The sequence below is a fragment of the Gadus morhua genome, chromosome 10, assembly GCF_902167405.1.
Source record: "Gadus morhua chromosome 10, gadMor3.0, whole genome shotgun sequence".
NCBI classification, from domain to species: Eukaryota; Metazoa; Chordata; class Actinopteri; order Gadiformes; family Gadidae; genus Gadus; species Gadus morhua.
The window spans coordinates 19,602,626-19,620,589 of NC_044057.1; the positions used below are offsets into that span (position 1 = coordinate 19,602,626).

General features: G+C 45.5%; 1 protein-coding gene across 7 annotated transcripts in view; it reads right to left on the minus strand.

Moving 5' to 3' along the window:
* Positions 1-2,408: 2,408 nt before the first annotated feature.
* Positions 2,409-17,964, minus strand: part of fgf13a (fibroblast growth factor 13a) — an 89,497-nt gene continuing 73,941 nt past the window's right edge. For 6 of the 7 annotated variants that reach the window (XM_030368835.1, XM_030368834.1, XM_030368833.1 and 3 more), the window contains 2 exons: positions 8,161-8,359; positions 4,307-4,732 (listed from right to left, as the gene is read on the minus strand). In XM_030368835.1, the coding sequence (XP_030224695.1) occupies positions 4,596-4,732; positions 8,161-8,359 (336 nt within the window). In that variant the 3' untranslated portion in view covers positions 4,307-4,595. Of the gene's footprint in view, positions 4,733-8,160; positions 8,360-17,964 lie in introns of all 7 variants that reach the window. The other variant, XM_030368839.1, reaches the window with a different exon arrangement.

Here is a 17,964-nt window from a genome sequence, read left to right on the forward strand (position 1 = left end):
ACCAAAGCACTTTAAGATTGACACTTTGTTCCTTTTCTTTTTTCCTCCCCTAACCTACCCCTGCCTTAGCCTGGTTCTACCAGACTCTCGTACTTCACTTCATTTCATTTCATTTGAAGGGAAATTCAAATTGAGCGGAAGTACTTAGGCGGGCGGAGCCAGGCTACCCCTGCCTATCAACTTCAGAACTTTATTAATGAGGAAATACTACACTATGTTCAGAGAAGGCAATGGAAGGGGGGGGGGGGTACTACTCTAAAACAAACCCCTAAAATAGAGGTTTTTAATCCAACCTCCTTAAATGTAAGTTTAAGGAGGTTAAGGAGTGTGTGCGTCGGTGTATAAAGGCACATGCACCTACGCAGACGCACACACTCTCTCTATGATTGAGTTGCTCTGTAAAACTCTGATGATGCTGCCATTTTCCTTTGGCCCCAAGGTCTGTTATTGTGTTCCCCCGGTTGTCCCGACACACCCTGACATCGCTCCCCGTTATAGCTCCTGACACTCTCTCACTGGGCCACCGGGCAACGGCAGCACACACCAGAACTCTCATTAGTAGAAGTGCTACGCACAGGCCGAGAAGGACGAGAGAGGTAGACACACAGGGAGACAGGGAGAGGGAGAGTGATTGAGAGAGGGGAGGAGAGAGAGAGAGGGAGGGAGGGAGGGAGGCAGAGGGAGAGAGAGAGATAAAAAAGCGAAGAGGGAGAGAGACGGGAGGTAGAGAGAGGGAAAAGAGAGAGAGAGAGAAATTGAGAGAGGGCGACGGGAGGAAGAACCGAGGGAGAGAGAGAGGGAGAGAGACGGGAGATGGAGAGAGAGAGAGCACCAGAGATGAAGCGTGACAGAAAAAAGGGATGAAGAAGAGAGAGAGAGACACGGAAAGAGAGAGCAAAGAGAGAGACGAACCTGTGTAAGTTAACTCGCTCGCTGTTTTTCCCATTCGAATCGCCCTCGCTCGCCCCTTGCCTTGGCCTTGGCAGCCCCACTGGGTAATTAGCATCGTCTTGATGGCCGCTACCTCTCACGGGGGGATGAATGGAGGTCTTATTTGCATAAATTGTGAGCTGCCCCCCCCCCCCCCTCCCCCTCCCTGTGTACGGGTGGGTCCTGTTTTGTGTGGTGGTAATATGGCTGAGCCCACAAACGATGGTCTTCATTGAGAGGGGAACACCCAGGAAGTGTCTGGGATGGGATGTGAAAACATAATGAGTCACACAGAGACTCAACTTCTCCCTCTTTTAAGTCATATAGTCGGCCAATTATGAGGTTTTTATTATCTGGGCGGGGCCATAGGGAAACAAAGTGTCACCCTGATAACCATCACATAAAATTGGTGTGTTGGATGGGTCAAAATGTGCTTATAAGTATCGATTCTATTTATGCTGTATTTTCTATTTGTATTGTTGATTCTACTGTATTCTTACTTGATGTCTTTTGGCTTGAGCGGGGCAAATCTAAAATATCCTCTGAGATCACGTTTATGTGTAATGTTGAAACAGACCTTGTTTCTGTGGAAAGGTACGTAAATTTACAACATACGGCGGCTATAAGCTGCGTATACCCAGAAGATATTGACTGGAGGGGCGGGAGCACCGAGCGTGACTCTGTAGGCAATTAAAAGCCTGCGCTTCCTCAGGCTTTCCGAGCAGAGAGCCGGACAAATCTACGTTCATTTGTTTCTCAAGGGATCAGGGCTAATCATACTTGAATACAGCACCAGCTTCTCTCTCACGCACACACACACAAACACAAACACACACACACACACACACACACACACACACACACACACACACACAATCACACACAGGTAACACACTCCCTTTCACATACACTTCTTCAGGTGCACAATACTCAATAACCTTCACATTCAAGTATGCTGTTACTTTTGCACCCCTACACTTTATAATACATGCCAGCGCTTTATTTAATTATTATTTTTATTTATTTTGCTATTGTTGACATTGTCGTGTATATTTTGCTACTTTATTTTTCTTTACTACGCAGTTACACACGCACACCGTGACACTCAATTTGTGTAGTGTTTCCGCGGCGACAGAGAGCTATATCCCAAGGTGTCTGTGGTCGTTATCTCCAGTGGAAGAGGAGGTTGCTCTCTGACAGGGGGTTACCTACCTGCATTCGGCTCCACCTAGTTGAGCCATAGGCAGGGGATCATGCATGTACACACACACACACACACACACACGCGCACGCACGCACGCACGCACGCACGCACGCACGCACGCACGCACGCACGCACGCACGCACGCACGCACGCACACAAACACACACACACACACACACACACACACACACACACACACACACACACACACACACACACACACACACACACACACACACACACACACACACACAGAAAAAGTAAAAGGGACACGTTTTAAAAGTATATCTTAATATAAACATTTTATTCAGTGCATTTTGTGTATACAACAAATAATGAACAACTGGAAGGTATCAGACAGCCCCGGTATCACCTGCCTGTACATGTTGTCTTAATCGGTTGTTTCGGCCTGGTAGTTTGGAACACAGCTTCCGACATGGGGTTTAATACACATTGCCTACATCATGCAGCTCTAGACCAGAATGCCCTGCTCTCTCCCATGCAACAGGTAGATTCAACCTTTTTAAAAGCCCCGCCTCCAGAGGAAGCCAAAAGAGTACCCTCCCCCCTCCCCCCCACCCCGGCCCATCCACTGGACCCCCCCCCAGAAGCATGTACCGTAAAGACGCTATGTAGCCGAAAGGGTAAAAGTACGTGGCCCACAAAAGGGGTCCTCCTTTGTACATGGGTGTGTTTGTACAAGTCCTGTGCGAGAAAAAAGGAAGAGCCTCTCTCTTTTTTTGTATTTAATATTTTTATGCATTTTATCGTTTTAATTGATTTTACTTTAACAAATATGACATACCCCTATAAAATGTTAAGCCACCTAAAATTCCACAGTCAGTTTTTCACTTTTTTTTAATATAGAAAATCGTCACCACATTGAAGTTACTCAAACACGTGCCAAGAGTCCTGGGAGGTTTATCTTCTCGAGCCATACCGCTATGGTCGGAGATGAAAAACAAGGAAAAAGTTTACTAAAGTTGGGAAGGAGGGGGGAGGGGGGACAGAGGGGGTCAGAGGTTAACACAAGCACGGGGGGGGGGGAGAGACACACCACAGGGACATGAGGGCGGAAGGACGGACATCTCGACGCAGGAAAAACACAAGGGAAATGGGAACAACACTGAACTCGCACCAACCGACGAAAGCTTCCGCAACACTTGAGCAACCAACTGTCACCACGTCAAACAGCTTCAAAATCCCTCCATCTTCCAGATCCTCACTTCATCATTATTTAAACGCCTTAATATTTCCCTCATCAAACGCGATACGACTGGACGGCAAAAGGAAAAGGAAGCCGAGCTGCGGCTCTGCACTGGCTTGGGTTTTTAGTTTTATTACTGCTTTAAAGGGACACTCTGTTTCTGTTCTGTCTTTTGTGTGCTGGAACCCATTGTCATGGCGGAACAGCGACGTAACAAACATGAATAAAACATGAATACTGCGAGGGCTGCGAGGGGAACCGGGGTCGATATTAATAAAAATAAACAGTTCTCGGCTAATACAAATTGAAAATTAGCAAAAGCAAGGTGCGGCCGTGGCGTACAAATCAATAATCAAACAGAACGGCGAGAACAACTGCAGTATCCCTTTACAAGTCACGTCAGCTCAACACAGGGATCTAATCATTGTTTTCCTCCTAGTTCTTTCTATTCCCATGCTAGTGAGCCGAGTCTCCGAGCACGTGCATGTGCATGAGAAGCGCACGAGAGCTACCGTCTGGGCTAGCCGCCGCCCCTTCTACGCAAGGCTGTGCCGCAGTGGGGGGTCGTGGGGGCTACAGGCTTCCTACTCACAGGAAGCTTGATCGGGGAGAGGGGGGGGGAGGAGGGGGTGGGGGAGGCTATGGCCATGGGTACTACTGCGTCGTGTACCTGTCTCTGCTTCGCCCCCCCATGCCACACCAGGGTTTTATACCCATTTACCGGCTGCCCTTGGCAGCGTCTTCCCTTCGCCTCCAGTTACTGTCTCCCAAAATGGTTTGTGTCTCAATGACCTAAGTGAGACTAACAAAGAAAAAGTGGTTGTCCAAAAGACGATAAGATGAAACGATATCAAGGAGATATTAAGATGAGCTTACCAGTCATCACTAAATATAGATAGACCAATAGAAGGAAGAAATATGCAAGCCCCTGAGGGCAGTTGTTTTTCTCTACAATGTTTCATATATGGTTTACAAATGATGTCTTTTTTTTTTTCTCTTTTTTTTTCTTTCAGAAGGAATGAAGACTGACCATGATAGTGTGCCAATTGTTTTGTCAGATGATGGCGGGTGTGTGTGTGGGTGTGTGTACGTAAGTGTGTGTGGGTGATGTGTGATGTTCTGCTGTAACTAGCCCTGAATCACTGATCGGAGATCGACGAATTCGGCTTGGATGCACGCTCTGCTGGAGGTAAGGTATTCGTGGTTTGGTGCCTGGGTTGGTTGTTTCTTTTGTTACTCTGGGCCGGAGCCGGGCTACGTGGACTCGTTCTGGCTCACCGCCTTGCCGCCGTTGAGCATGGCGGACGCACTTCGGCTCTTGGTGGGCGTGCCACTGCCGGAGCGAGAGAACTCCGTCAGGTCGTGGAGGGAGGGCTCCCTGTACATGGCCACTGTTGGGGTTCAGAGCAGACACCACAGAGGGAGAAGAAGAAGAAGAAGAAGAAGAAGAAGAAGAAGAAGAAGAAGAAGAAGAAGAAGAAGTAGAAGAAGAAGCGGGAAAAGAAGAAGATGGTGAGAAAAACAGCTTAGAAACCTGCCAACTGACAACAACAACGGCAGACTGAAAAATGTCAACTCAGCATCGCCATCTGCTTTGCAAAACAATAGCGAGCACGTTCTATAGATAGATCCGATCCATACAATAACATACGGGCTGCAGATCTGACAGAGACAACAGTTCATGCAGGTGGCTTTTTTGTTTTTTCAGGTGAACTCAGGTGCCACAGTGTGACATAATAATTTCCGACGCCTGGGAGGGTAGCTTTGCTGGGCATGCAGCCTTGGCTTTCTCTTTATGTCTCAGCCAGCATATTTTCTTTCTTCAGAAGACATGTCAGTACTCTGAGGAACATGGGCGCAGCCTCCTTATACATAGAATGCCATTAGATATCTGCTCCTTTGGGACTGTGTGGCTGAAACAGCAGACCTGAGGTGGATGCTTGGCGAATCACATTTTTCGTAGTGTGTTCCGGGCAAAGTCATCCATCGGACAGAAGATAGATCGAAACCTCGGTTCTAACTGACGACGGCATCTTGCGATTCCAACGGCGATCGTCTTCGTTGTAAGGATCATCCTCTCTCCTCCTGAAACGCTCTCAGGCAAACACTCCCATCGACATCTACACCCCCCCTGTCTCCACTTTGACCACTCTCGCGGCTGACAGCCAACAGAAAGGCTCTATTCATCGGGACCTCCGCACCGTGTCAACACGATGTTCCAAAAGAGTTTCGAGAGGTCTCCGTTCTCCCCCAGGTGGTGTTTGACAGACGCAGACCTTCAAGCTCACTCCCACACACACACACACACACACACACACACACACACACACACACACACACCAAGATGACTGGCGACGGGTGAGGAGAAAGAGAGAGCGAGAGAGAGTGAGAGAGAGCGAGAGAGAGAGAGAGAGAGCGAGGGAGAGCGAGAGAGAGAGAGAGAGCGAGAGAGAGAGAGAGAGAGAGCGAGAGAGAGCGAGGGAGAGCGAGAGAGAGAGAGAGAGAAATAGAGAGGGAGAGAGAGAGAGAGGGAGAGAGAGAAATAGAGAGGGAGAGAGAGAAATAGAGAGGGAGAGAGAGAAATAGAGAGGGAGGGTGGGATGAAGACAGTTTTAAAATTGGCGGATGCTGATGCCGAGACTGCTGAACTGTAACCAGTGTGTGTGTGGGGGGGGGGGGGGGGGGGGGGGGGGGTGAGAAGCGCCTTGTGAACGGTGTATCCAATGAGGAGAAAGATCCTTAATTGGCACCCTGTCACACCACTGCCGAATCCCGATGAGAACCAAAGGGATTCCTCCTCCTTTATTCCCTTCCTCCTTTCCATTGACGTCGGGTACAGCTCTCTATTACCCAATCTTCTTTCTCCCCCCAGATCCATAAGAGCAGGTTACAACTCTTAAGCAAGCTTTTCTCAAAGGCATCAGTCATGACTTTTTATTACTTTCACTCTTTCTCCCTTCTCCCTGTTTCTTCAAGCTGCATCAACACAATGCTCAGCCATGTTCCCCAAATTTCCTATTAAAGGCTATAACTTTCACACATGGTCTGTGAAACCACGTACGCGCTACAGCATTCAAAACGGCAACATTAAAAATGATGTCTTTTCATCGGCTAGACATCGAGCTAGCATGAACAAAAACGACAACAATCTGTCGCAAAGGGGACGTTATGACGACCACAGAATGATGGAGATTGCGTTGTTCTAACTTAAATGGCAAATTGAATCTTGGGGGATTTTACCGGGGGCACTAACATTGTTATATCGATCAATAAAATGTCTCCTGGGACATTCAACTAATTGAAAATCTTTAAAGATTTAAGCTGTCCTTTTAATTTGGCTGTTGACATTTACCAACTTTGGGTAACACAATTAACCTCCCAACCGTATGTCCACAATACATGACAACTGTCAATAAAAGCAAGGAGAAATGACTCTGCTGATTGTATATCCCCCTTTTCTTTTTTCAGCCTGATTTCATTTTCGCTCTCTTTGGCAGTCTCCGGAAAAACTTGTGTAGCTAAACAGAATTGAAAAACGATTGTTGGAACAAAGGGCATATGCAGACCAAATCTGGCTTTGTGGCGAAAACGTCCGAGCGGTCATTTGGACTGAGGCAGTGTGTTTAAACCGCCGCAAACCCACCGCAATGCCTGACCGAGTGTGAATCCTAAGCCGAAGGACACAACCGTGCTGCCATGTTTTAAAAAAACGAGTTGTTGTCTCCCAAACAGCCATGTTATGTACAATTCAGTACTTTTTTTCTTTGTTTTGTGTATAAAAGCTATACTTCGGAGCTCACATTTGAGGATCAATACAGTTGTATGTAAATATATTTGTAAACCGTACAGAAGACGGCACAAAGCAACACTGCACTAAAACTGACAGTTTCATAAACCAACAAATAAAACAACTGGGGGAATAGCCGGGTTTGAAAACGATCACAATAGCAGACATTGTTATTATTTCAGTCTTTTTTTACTTTATTTATTTTTTGGGTTGATGTGTTTGTGTTCCTTTCTTCCTCGGATGTAATTGTGTGTTGCTTTCATCTCCCTGGAACCAAAAACCGCCTTACTCTCTCTATCCCTCTCTGTGAGAGGTTTGTGGAAGATGAAAGCACAACTCTTTCTCAACACAGACAACACCACCGTTTCCCTCCCCTTGCCCTACACTCTCCTCCCCCCCCCCTCCTAAAAGACATGGCCACCTTACAATAACTGGGGCTTTTTGCTTTCCATGGTTTTCTATTCCACTATCGTGGACTAAAGCAGCAGCTGGCTGCATTCAAAGTGTGCAACTTTATTTCTCATGCTGCTCCACTGACACAGACAGTGGGGCTGTGAATCATATTATTCACCGTTTTTCAGTGAGGTGTGACCTGTGGGGAACATACACACACCGTAGGAGAGTGGAGCTAGCGGTGCATAACAACATGATCCACTACCACCACCCTTAATCTTCTAACAAGTTAGCAAAACGGCGAGAAGGGGCAGAGAGAGCAATTTCCTTTAGAGGAAGGAAAAAACCAAACCCATTTTAACAGGAAATAACCCTGGTGCTTTCTGTTCAAATGGGTTTGGATTTTTGGGGACCTGTTCGGTTTGAGGACCTGGGGACAATTATTCAAGGGAAAAGCTTGAAATTGTTTGTTTTCCCTTGAAGTTCGATGCTTAGAAAAACAAAAATGTGATGCTGAACTGGGGGATAAAAAGGACGATCTCCCTAGGAGTAGAATGGAGTACTCTTGATATAAATGGCCTCTAAATTGTTTTTTTGTGGTAGACGACGCTCAAGGTGTTAAGACGGTGTGGTGCGTACCTTTCAGGGGTTTTGGGAGGAAGTGGGCTGCTGGCTTGTTCTTCTTCACGTGGTTCCCCTTCATGATCTCGCCCTCCTTGTTCAGGCCGAGGTACCAGCCCCGTCCCGACTGCTGCTGCCGGTAGATCATCGACGAGTACGTCACGTAGTAGTTCTCAAACACCGACTCCTTGAACTTACACTCCGGTGTAAAGTGTTCCTGGAGGGGGGGGGGAGAGAGAGAGACAGAGGGAGAGGATTTTACACGGGTGTCGTGTTGAATTCCCTACTGAAGTTTCTCCTTACCTTATATTACTTTTCACTGTCTTTGGCAGTATGAATACACCTCTCCCATGCCAATAAAGCCTTTTAACTGAAATGGAAATGAACTGAATAGAGATAGAGAGGGGATGGATACATTTCTTTAATGTTATCGTACTACATATTGCTCTTCATTATTAACTTTCTTTCTGTATAATTTTCATTTTTATGTGCTAAGCCTATTGCCATAAAGTCCTTTGACTAAGTTGAACAGAGAGAGAAAGACACAGAGCGAGATAGAGTGAAAGACAGATACGGAGAGAAAGATGACGAGAGACACGCAGGGCCTTATTTTAACGCCTCGTTTCCACATACGTACATTCTCGTATGCGATCCAACCGTCTCCGGCCGAAAGTCCATGATTCATTCCTATGTGATTCTCCATAATGTCCGTTTTTCCTCCGAGACTCCTCCCCTCCATAAAATTTCTGGCCGGTATGTCCGTAATATACATTCAAAAAATGAGCCATGAGCACATTTAAATCTGACGAGTTGATATTTTGACAGCGCGTCTGCAGTCTCCGATGAGACAGATGCACATGAATTTCAAATTGCAAATGGCTCAGTTTATAGCCAAATAATATGGCCTAATTCACACATGGAATAAGGTTTTCTTCCACAACTTCAGAAATACTGAGTCCTCAAATGAATTTCGGCAAAGAAAACGTATATGATATAACATATGATATGCGGCAACTGTGGTTCTATTCAATGATATATACGCAATACATTATAAACATCGTTTCTTATCAGTATTGTATGCATTATCGTTATCGACTTGTGTTCATAATATGCATGTGTTCCCACGTTAATATACATTGCCATGGACTGTATTGTGCGTTACGTGTTTAGTTTGCGTGTGTTGAAGCAGATGGACGCACACACGCGGGCCCGCACGCGCGTGTGTGTGCACATACACACACGCGCGCCCGCATTCATTCATTCTTTTTAACACTCACTCGCGGTAAAACAATGTTTTCTCAAGATCAAATACTCATCACTCCTAAATGTTATGGGCATGTACACGATGTCTGTGTCAAGAAAATATGTGTACGGTGTTTGCAGATGCATTGATTTAAAAGTACAACTTATTACCGCTGTTTCAGCTGTTCTTTCCCAAATAATTTACCAAGAATGTGTGGCTAGGTAGATGAGAGAAGCAAAGTGTATGCGCGAGGTGCACAAACAACATTATGCATGCGCCCTTACAAAAGCATCTGAACAACGCGCCACTGAATTTAAACCAGGTATTTTCTGGTTTGTGGCGCAAGTGGTTTATGAAACGGCAAAATAGCACCAGGGACGTTTGCGCCAGAACACGCCTCCTCCTTTCGCCGAGCCGCCCCTTGGGGCGCAAGATCATTCCTTAATTTACCGACGCGTGGAGCAGGAGGGAAAAGCACGCTCTGCGCCAGTAAACTAGCAACGACATATGCGCCAGTGATTAAGTCAATTGCGCCGGATGCAAGATAGGGCCCGCAGAGATAGTTCGAGTTAGACCAGGGGTGCAGAAGTGTAGGAGTAGTTTAGTTTCGGACCCGTCTAATCCCTGAAACCTGCCATGTCATGCGCCTCTGGCCTCAAGGCCTCTGATCCTACCCGGTGAAATGTAACTCTTCATTACTTCTGAGTGCACCGATCTAGCGGCGGTGTGTAAAGCACTACACAGATTCATGTAATAGACCCAGGCCTCTTACTCAATATTCACATCTCTCCAAGGGCTGCAAATCTATTCGTTCCATTTGCCGTAGTGAATAATGTAGTTCTCCATGACGCTGATTAAAGAGAGACGATAGATAGCGATGGACTATTAATAAAACATTCAAGATCCCGGATCGGCCTTACTTGGCCATTGTGCTTCCTATTTTAAATTATGTACGAGACGATTCATGATCTTTGTCAGTGGGGCTTCTCTTCTAGGTTCCAGATAAAAGAAATTTGTCTGGGGAGTATCAACCATACTTGCTTATGTTTTACCGGACTGTTTCTCGGGACCTAACCTCGCACACTTGGGAGTTCAAACACATGTATAACAAGAGGTGCAAGAAGCCTGTGGTTGCAGAAGTGTGTTGAGTTGTTTATCAAAGCATGTTGAGGTGTCTACCATTCATTAATAATCTCTAGCCAGCTCATCTCCTGTGAGCATGGGATACTATAGGTGGAGACGTCTGAATTGATCGTCCATCTCTATCCACTTTTCCCTGGCTTTCTATCTCCTGGTTGTGTTTTTTGTCCCTGGGTAGGCCCAAGACACCAGCGCCTTTAGAGGAGCGAGGGACCATTAGCGGTACACTGGTGGGACTGCCGCAAATCTCCCCAGAGGTAACAGCCTGCACTGTTAGTGCGTGTCTGTGTGTCTGTGTGCATGTGTGGGCATGTGTGTGTGCGTGGGAGAGAGTTCTCCCTTTGTGACATGTCCAATTTGTGAGACTTCCGATAAGGGTGTGTGTGTGTGTGTGTGTGTGTGTGTGTGTGTGTGTGTGTGTGTGTGTGTGTGTGTGTGTGTGGGAGAGTTCTCCATGTGTGACATGTCCAATTTGTGGAATTTCCGTGAAGGGGGTGTGTGTGTGTGTGTGTGTGTGTGTGTGTGTGTGTGTGTGTGTGTGTGTGTGTGTGTGTGTGTGTGTGTGTGTGTGTGTGTGTGTGTGTGTTTGTGAATCGGTGTCCGTGTGTGTGTCCGTTTCTGTGTGGAGGACATCCATTAACAGGCCAGGCAATGTGAGCTACTCTTCATTACCGTGTTATCATTTAACAAAAAAAAAAGGAGGAATACTTGTCTACAGAATCATCTCATGTAAACCCAAGGTTTGCACTGCAGAAAATAGGCCAGAGATCCAGGGCAGGTAGACCCTCAGGTAACAAACAAGAAGAAAAAGACTTTACTTGAACCCACCCAGGAAGCAAACAGGTCAGGTACCTTGAGGTACAGACAACCCAGGAATAAACACTGACCTGAAAGCCATGCAGGGCTTAGGTAGGACATCAAATGGTCTCATTAGTATGAATCACTGCCAATCAATGCCGTACAAGCGCAGCTCTGGACAACGTGCGGACGGAGCTCCGTCTGTTCCTAGCATGGGGTACTAATCCCGTGGAAGCTGTTGGGGTGGAGTATGCAAGGCCTCTGGGTGGCGGTCAGCCACGAGACCAATATCCCATCTCTGGCTGCTAATAGTCACCTGGAGAGTGCAAGTGGGCCATATGTCCCCCGGAACCAACTCGCCATTCAGAGTGTCATAACAGGTTTGATATTGCTGCTGGAGGCAAACGTACACCGGCTGGGGAAGGAATTGTTGCAAGCGTTCTCGAGTTTCTTTTGATTGGGTCCTTTCAGTTATTTTTGTTTTCGTTTGAAAAAAGGAGACAAACGAAGGTGTTTTGCTATTCTTTATATTTATCCGAGCCCGATGACCCCCCCATTTGAAAAGATAACAAAAAGCTGCTTTCAAGGACATAACTAATGGATATTTTGGTTCTTTCTCACCCATAAGCCTCTCTGATCCACTCTGGGTTCAGAATGTTTGCCCTTACGAGGCATTGTTTTATAATTGGCCAGTTTAGTTTTTAGTCAGTAACAAGCCAATGGCACACAAAGCAACTGCGAGTGAATTCAGATACATGTCACAAGGGGTTACAGATCCTTGCCATTGGTTATATTTTATGCTTTTTCTTAAACAGGATTGCCATTCCAGACGTCTACATAAGCATCAGTGCACAATACAAACCCTGTAAATTGAATAATATCAACATTTTTCCTCATCTGAAAATGTAGAAAGGGCAGGCAAAAGTAAACGCTGTGTGTCCCTGTTAGTTTGGCAGTGCAATTGACAAAAAAAATCCCTGGTGTGTAAACACATGCAAATGTTACTCGCCATGTTTTAAAGGTTAATAGGCTAATTGGGGTAGCGAGAGATTGCTTCGTGCACTACACTTAAAGCGATGCTTAGACATGCAGAACCTAAAGGCGGGGAGTCAAACACCCTAGCCACACTATCCTATCATTGAGACTGTTATTAAGGGCTGAACACATCAACTTTAATTGACTGTAGACAAAAAGATAAAGAGATCAGAGCCAAGTCAAAAGGTGTGGCACCCCCAAGACACAGGCAGCTAATGACTCATGTCCTCTACAGATAGCTTCCTGTTAGCTCAGCTCTGCGTTCGAGCTAATCTGCTAGCACACGGGAGGAGGGCGGACTAGCTGATAGCTCTTCCAAAAGCTAAAATCACCAGGGAAGCTAAACAGGACGCCAAGACGCAATGCAGTCTAAGCGCAAAAGTCTTTCGCTATGGATCAGATTTCACACCGTTAGTCAGACTAGTTCATCCAACTGCATGGCTGTTGAAGCTGAGAGAAAATGTGAGACTTTCTCCATTACCTAACACGAGCTTGGGCGGCAGAAAAGTGCCCTTAGAGCCACATACGTAATCATCTATGTGATGTGTGATAGTCTGTTCTGGGCTGTTGCCATTGAATCAGTGTATACCGCAGGCTGTGAATGTGTGTTTGATCGGAACCTCAATCCGTGCCCATAGGGAGCACTGTGGCTCGGTTCTCAGTTAACTCTATGCTCTCCGCTTCGTCTTTCACTTTGTCTGAGCGCATGCGAAAGGGCTTAAATAGCCGCTTGCATGGCCTAGATGCTCTTTGCAAACAGGGTCTTAAAAACATAATCATCCCATTACAGTAATTACAGTAAGTAGGCTACACATTCAGAGAGCTAATCACAGAGTTCATACTTTAGATGCATATCATTGGCCCATTCATAATAATACATAAATAATAATGATGAACAATTGATATGTACATAATACCTTCCATCTGGGTTGTCTGTATTCTCTCTCACACCCAAGCACAAAAACACATATACACACACACACACACACACACACACGCACACACACACACACACACACACACACATACACAACTTCTCACTTCACAATTAAGATCTATGATGCATTTCATTCATTCACAGGACACAGACTTTCACACGTGTATCAGACATACACAACACACAGAATATAGGGTCTTCGGGAAAGAAAACCCTCACTAATCCCAATGTGTGTTCTAATAAACAGAATTAATTTGGGCGGTTGATGGTGTCCCAATATCGCTCATTAGATTGGAGTTTTCCTATTTTAGTAGAGATTACCTTGGGTGCTGTTGCTGTTTACAAAACCATGGCTGGCACACAGGGCTAATGCAGAAGGCTTGTAGGTCGGATCCATTAGACTCCAATTAAAACCGCTCAACCCAAACACAAATCTGTACTCTGCATTGGTTCGGATTAAAGACACGATTCTATCCTGTGAGTGGTCATTAACTGTAATTATGATGATGACATTAACAATAACAATGCTGGCCAACCATTAGGCTAACATAGAGATTATCTCAGACACAAAGTAAGAGCAGGACAGCTGAGCTGCTGTCATGTTTTACACGATACCAACTGAATCAAATGCATTAGGTACATTTTATAAAGTGCTATAATGTGACTATAATGTATTAATAAAATGCATTATCATGTACTGTCTAATGTATTTCGCTGTACAGTATACAACATCTTAATTTGAATGCATATCTCCATTCAATGTAATGTTTTTAAATGTTCAATTTATCAAGATGAACCTTCAATGTATTTTTGACATGGTGGTTTTATGCATGTTAATATCAGTGTTTGTGGTCAAGAACTGTAATGTTTGAATGTGGTTTCCTCCCAAAGTGACCTGCTTGTCGTATCCATTCCTCTCAGACACACAAACAGAAGATGGGATCGATACCTCTTTAATGGAAAAGGAAAAACAAACAATAATTCACCAATATCGTGTGCTCCCCCTCCACAATAGGACATAATAAAAATCCATAATAATCCTGAACACACATATTGCTCACATTGTCCCCGTTTTATTTTTTTAATATGTCTTCCTTTCCCTTCCTGCTTTCACTATCTTCATCCCCAAGTTCCCCTTAGTCTCTCTCCCTCTGCCCCTCTCCTTCCATCAGTTACCAGGGCTAATAACTAAAAGCTGTTCACCTCTGGAGCCAGGAGTTTCTCTCCACCTCTAATGAAGATCCTGCCGGACCACCCTTTTACCCTGGAGAGAACCAAGGGGGCTTTTAATGAATTACGCACAGCTCGACACAAAGGCAGACACCTCTAAGGAGCCAAGAAGCGATGGGAGTGTGTCCATCGCCTGGAGACAGTACCGGCCGGAGACAGTCGTCTGCTGTGAGAATCTGAGTCTAAAGGAGAGAGATGCCAACCGACTGGAGGGGAGCCGCTTTCCAATGAAGTGGGAAAGCGACAATCACTATGAGATTCCCTTGACTGCCCTCCAACAGCATGTACTTCATTTGAAAGGGGTTGTTCAGCCGAAGTGGCCGCACAGTGAAAGAAAAGACCAATGTCATGCCAACGATGGCAAAAATGAGCAAGAATAATTAAATACAAAGTCATGACCAGCAGAAAGCTATCTGCATTCAAACAAAGCCTGTCCGGTCATTTGGCTTAGCCTGTGGGACTCTGGATGAGTGGTTTAGCTAAATGGACTTTAAAGGATGTGCTTACACCAAATGGGCTTTTACTTTGAAAATGCCGTCATGACAATCCTTTTGTCCAAATGGTGCACAGCTGGTCGCGTTCTGTTGCATAATAGTCAGGCACGCAGGCGATCACACAAAAATATTGTGTGAGTACAATTAGTCCTAAGCTAAGGCCATTGTGTTTCATACAACATCAGTGTAAATATTGCTTGATAAGCCGTGGGGCAGCACGGTGCACAGTACATAATACACAAATGTGCATTCCCCAACACTTCACACCTTTAATGTACAGACAGCGATTTATTGTTCCTCTTTCTTTTGACAAATGTACTTATTGTAAGTCCATTTGGATAAAAGCGTCTGCTAAATGCCCTTAATGGAAATGGAATGGAAACACAAACATGTAGACACACACTTGCATGGGCAAACCCCCCCCCCCCCTCCCGCACTCTCCACCTGCTGTCTCGCTGTGGGGGGATCGTCTGCTGCAGTCACGAAGCAGGGGATGCTCTGACGCACTTCCTCGGGATACAGTGGGGGGGGGGGGGGGGGGGGGGGGGGGGGCGGGGTGCAGGGTATCCCGCAGAACCCCACACACTAACCACCTACCCCCGCTCATCCTCCCAGTCCCACCTCCCCCATGATGGGGCTTTCCCCGGAATGAGTCAGAGCATGCATGGCTAGGACGGACGGGCTGAGAGACAGAGAGACAGGTCGGCACTTACATGATATCTTGCAAACCACTACCAGGGAGAACATAGCTAAAGCCCGAAGGCATGGATGTATTCTGAGAAGGGCTGTCAAGGTCCGGTCGGTAGGTAGATGGGTGGGTCGATATGCACTTGATATTCAAAAAGCGCTTCTTAATCCAATATTTCCAGGGCTGGGAGGGACATATGCCCACCGATATGTTTTATTTTTGACTGATAGCCTGTATTGCGTTAGAAATAACATGAATTATGAATAGAAATAATGTTGAAGGCTCCGTAGTTTCTGTTTTAATAATCCTATGGTTCGATAGAATGTAAGACTTATAAGACAGGAGGTCCAAACACCCTGTTTTTCACACCTTTAAACTTGCCCAACTTGACGAGAATACTAGTCGTACTTACAATTATGTAGGCAGATCATCTAAAATCGTAAGGCATAAGTTCTATTATAATTTAATGTTGTCTGCGATTCTTTGTCAACCTTCGTGTTCAACTCTTGATAAGCTTTGAGTGGGAACATATCAGAATTGGCACCTGATCACGAATCGAAGCGCCATTCATTGGGATCTTGAGACCCTGGGTCCATCATACTAAACACAGAACAAAAACTACTATCTAATCTCCCGAGGTGCGTTCTCTAGGTGCTTTGCTGCCCTCCGGGCCGGGGCGCTCCATGGCTCGTCTGGTGTGCGACCCGCTTTATATAGAAGCTGACCTCAGACTATTTCCAAACAGATCTTATATGATATTTAGTTCAGCAGGTAGAGTACAATGCACTGTGGCTGATAATAATAATCTAGAGATAAGGTGATGATTATTGTTATTTTTTATATGATTCGTCAACCAGGATTTTCATCGGTTTACTACAACCCTGATAACAAGAACACCAACACTTTCAACTCGCATTCCTTTTATTTCATTCAGCCATGGCAACAGCAACCGCTGTGCACTCTTTATTGAATCCAACGCAATATCAACAATAATAATAGTGGAGAAAATGAAGAAAGAGTTTCTTTATTTTTTGCTCTTGCTTTGAATTTGGTCAAAGGCTCAATATATGGAACAACCAGAGACATTCCAACCAATATCTTATTTAGAGACATAAAAAATGGCAGCCCTTCAGAGCAAAGCGTTTAGAGTCTTCTCTTGGAGAGGAAACAAAGCTTTTACACACGGCTGCCTGTATATAGTGTGTGCACTTTGTATATGACCAGGGGGGAGAGAAAGCACGGCAGAGTAAATGAAAACGAGAGTGCACGAGAGCGCACGAGAGAGAGAGAGAGAGAGAGAGAGAGAGAGAGAGAGAGAGAGAGAGAGAGAGAGAGAGAGAAAGCACGAGAGCGATAGAGAGTGAGAGAGAGGGAGAGATCGAGACAAAATGGGAGAGAAAAAGAGGGAGAGAGAGCATGATTGAGGAAGAAAGAATAAAAGGTAATCCCAGCTCACGTTATTCAATCCAATAACCACAAGCTGGGGAAAGCTTTTTACAAGCAGATGCGAGAGCCAAGGTTACGTTTCCACAATTTTTACAACGTAATTACTGCAAATGTACAGCAGTATTACAGTAATGTGATTATATTACCTCTATAGGCATGCACACAGTCACACACACACACACACACACACACACACACACACACACACACACATACACACACACACACACACACACAAAAACAGTATTACTGAGTGAAAAAATATAAAACCAATGCTATAGCTACATAAATCAATTACTTTTACACGTATAGGACAGTCTTTTCAATGTTTCCCTGAGCAAATCTGTCAGAGAAGCTGCGTTCACAGCGCACGCCCGTGATCCGGGCAAATCCCACAACCTGATGTCCCGATGCCCCGGTCTTTTTAATTAAACGTCATCGGCTCAGAGAACACTGTAGGCCAGATACAAATCCTGAGGGAGGCGCCTCTCAATACTCCCTTGGTTTGGGTCATAGAACAGAGGAGTGAAAGCCTTCGCAAACTCAAAAGGCAAACTAGTGCACTAAGGCAACCGCATGGGTGCCCATCTCCAACCCAGCATTGATTCGTGTGTGTGTGTGTGTGTGTGTGTGTGTGTGTGTGTGTGTGTGTGTGTGTGTGTGTGTGTGTGTGTGTGTGTGTGTGTGTGTGTGTGTGTGTGTGTGTATGTGTGTGTGTGTGTGTGTGTGTCTGCATGTGTGCGCAGGTGTACGTGTGTGCATGTGTGTGTGTGCATGTGTGTGTGTGTTTGGTGTGTGTATGTTTGTGTGT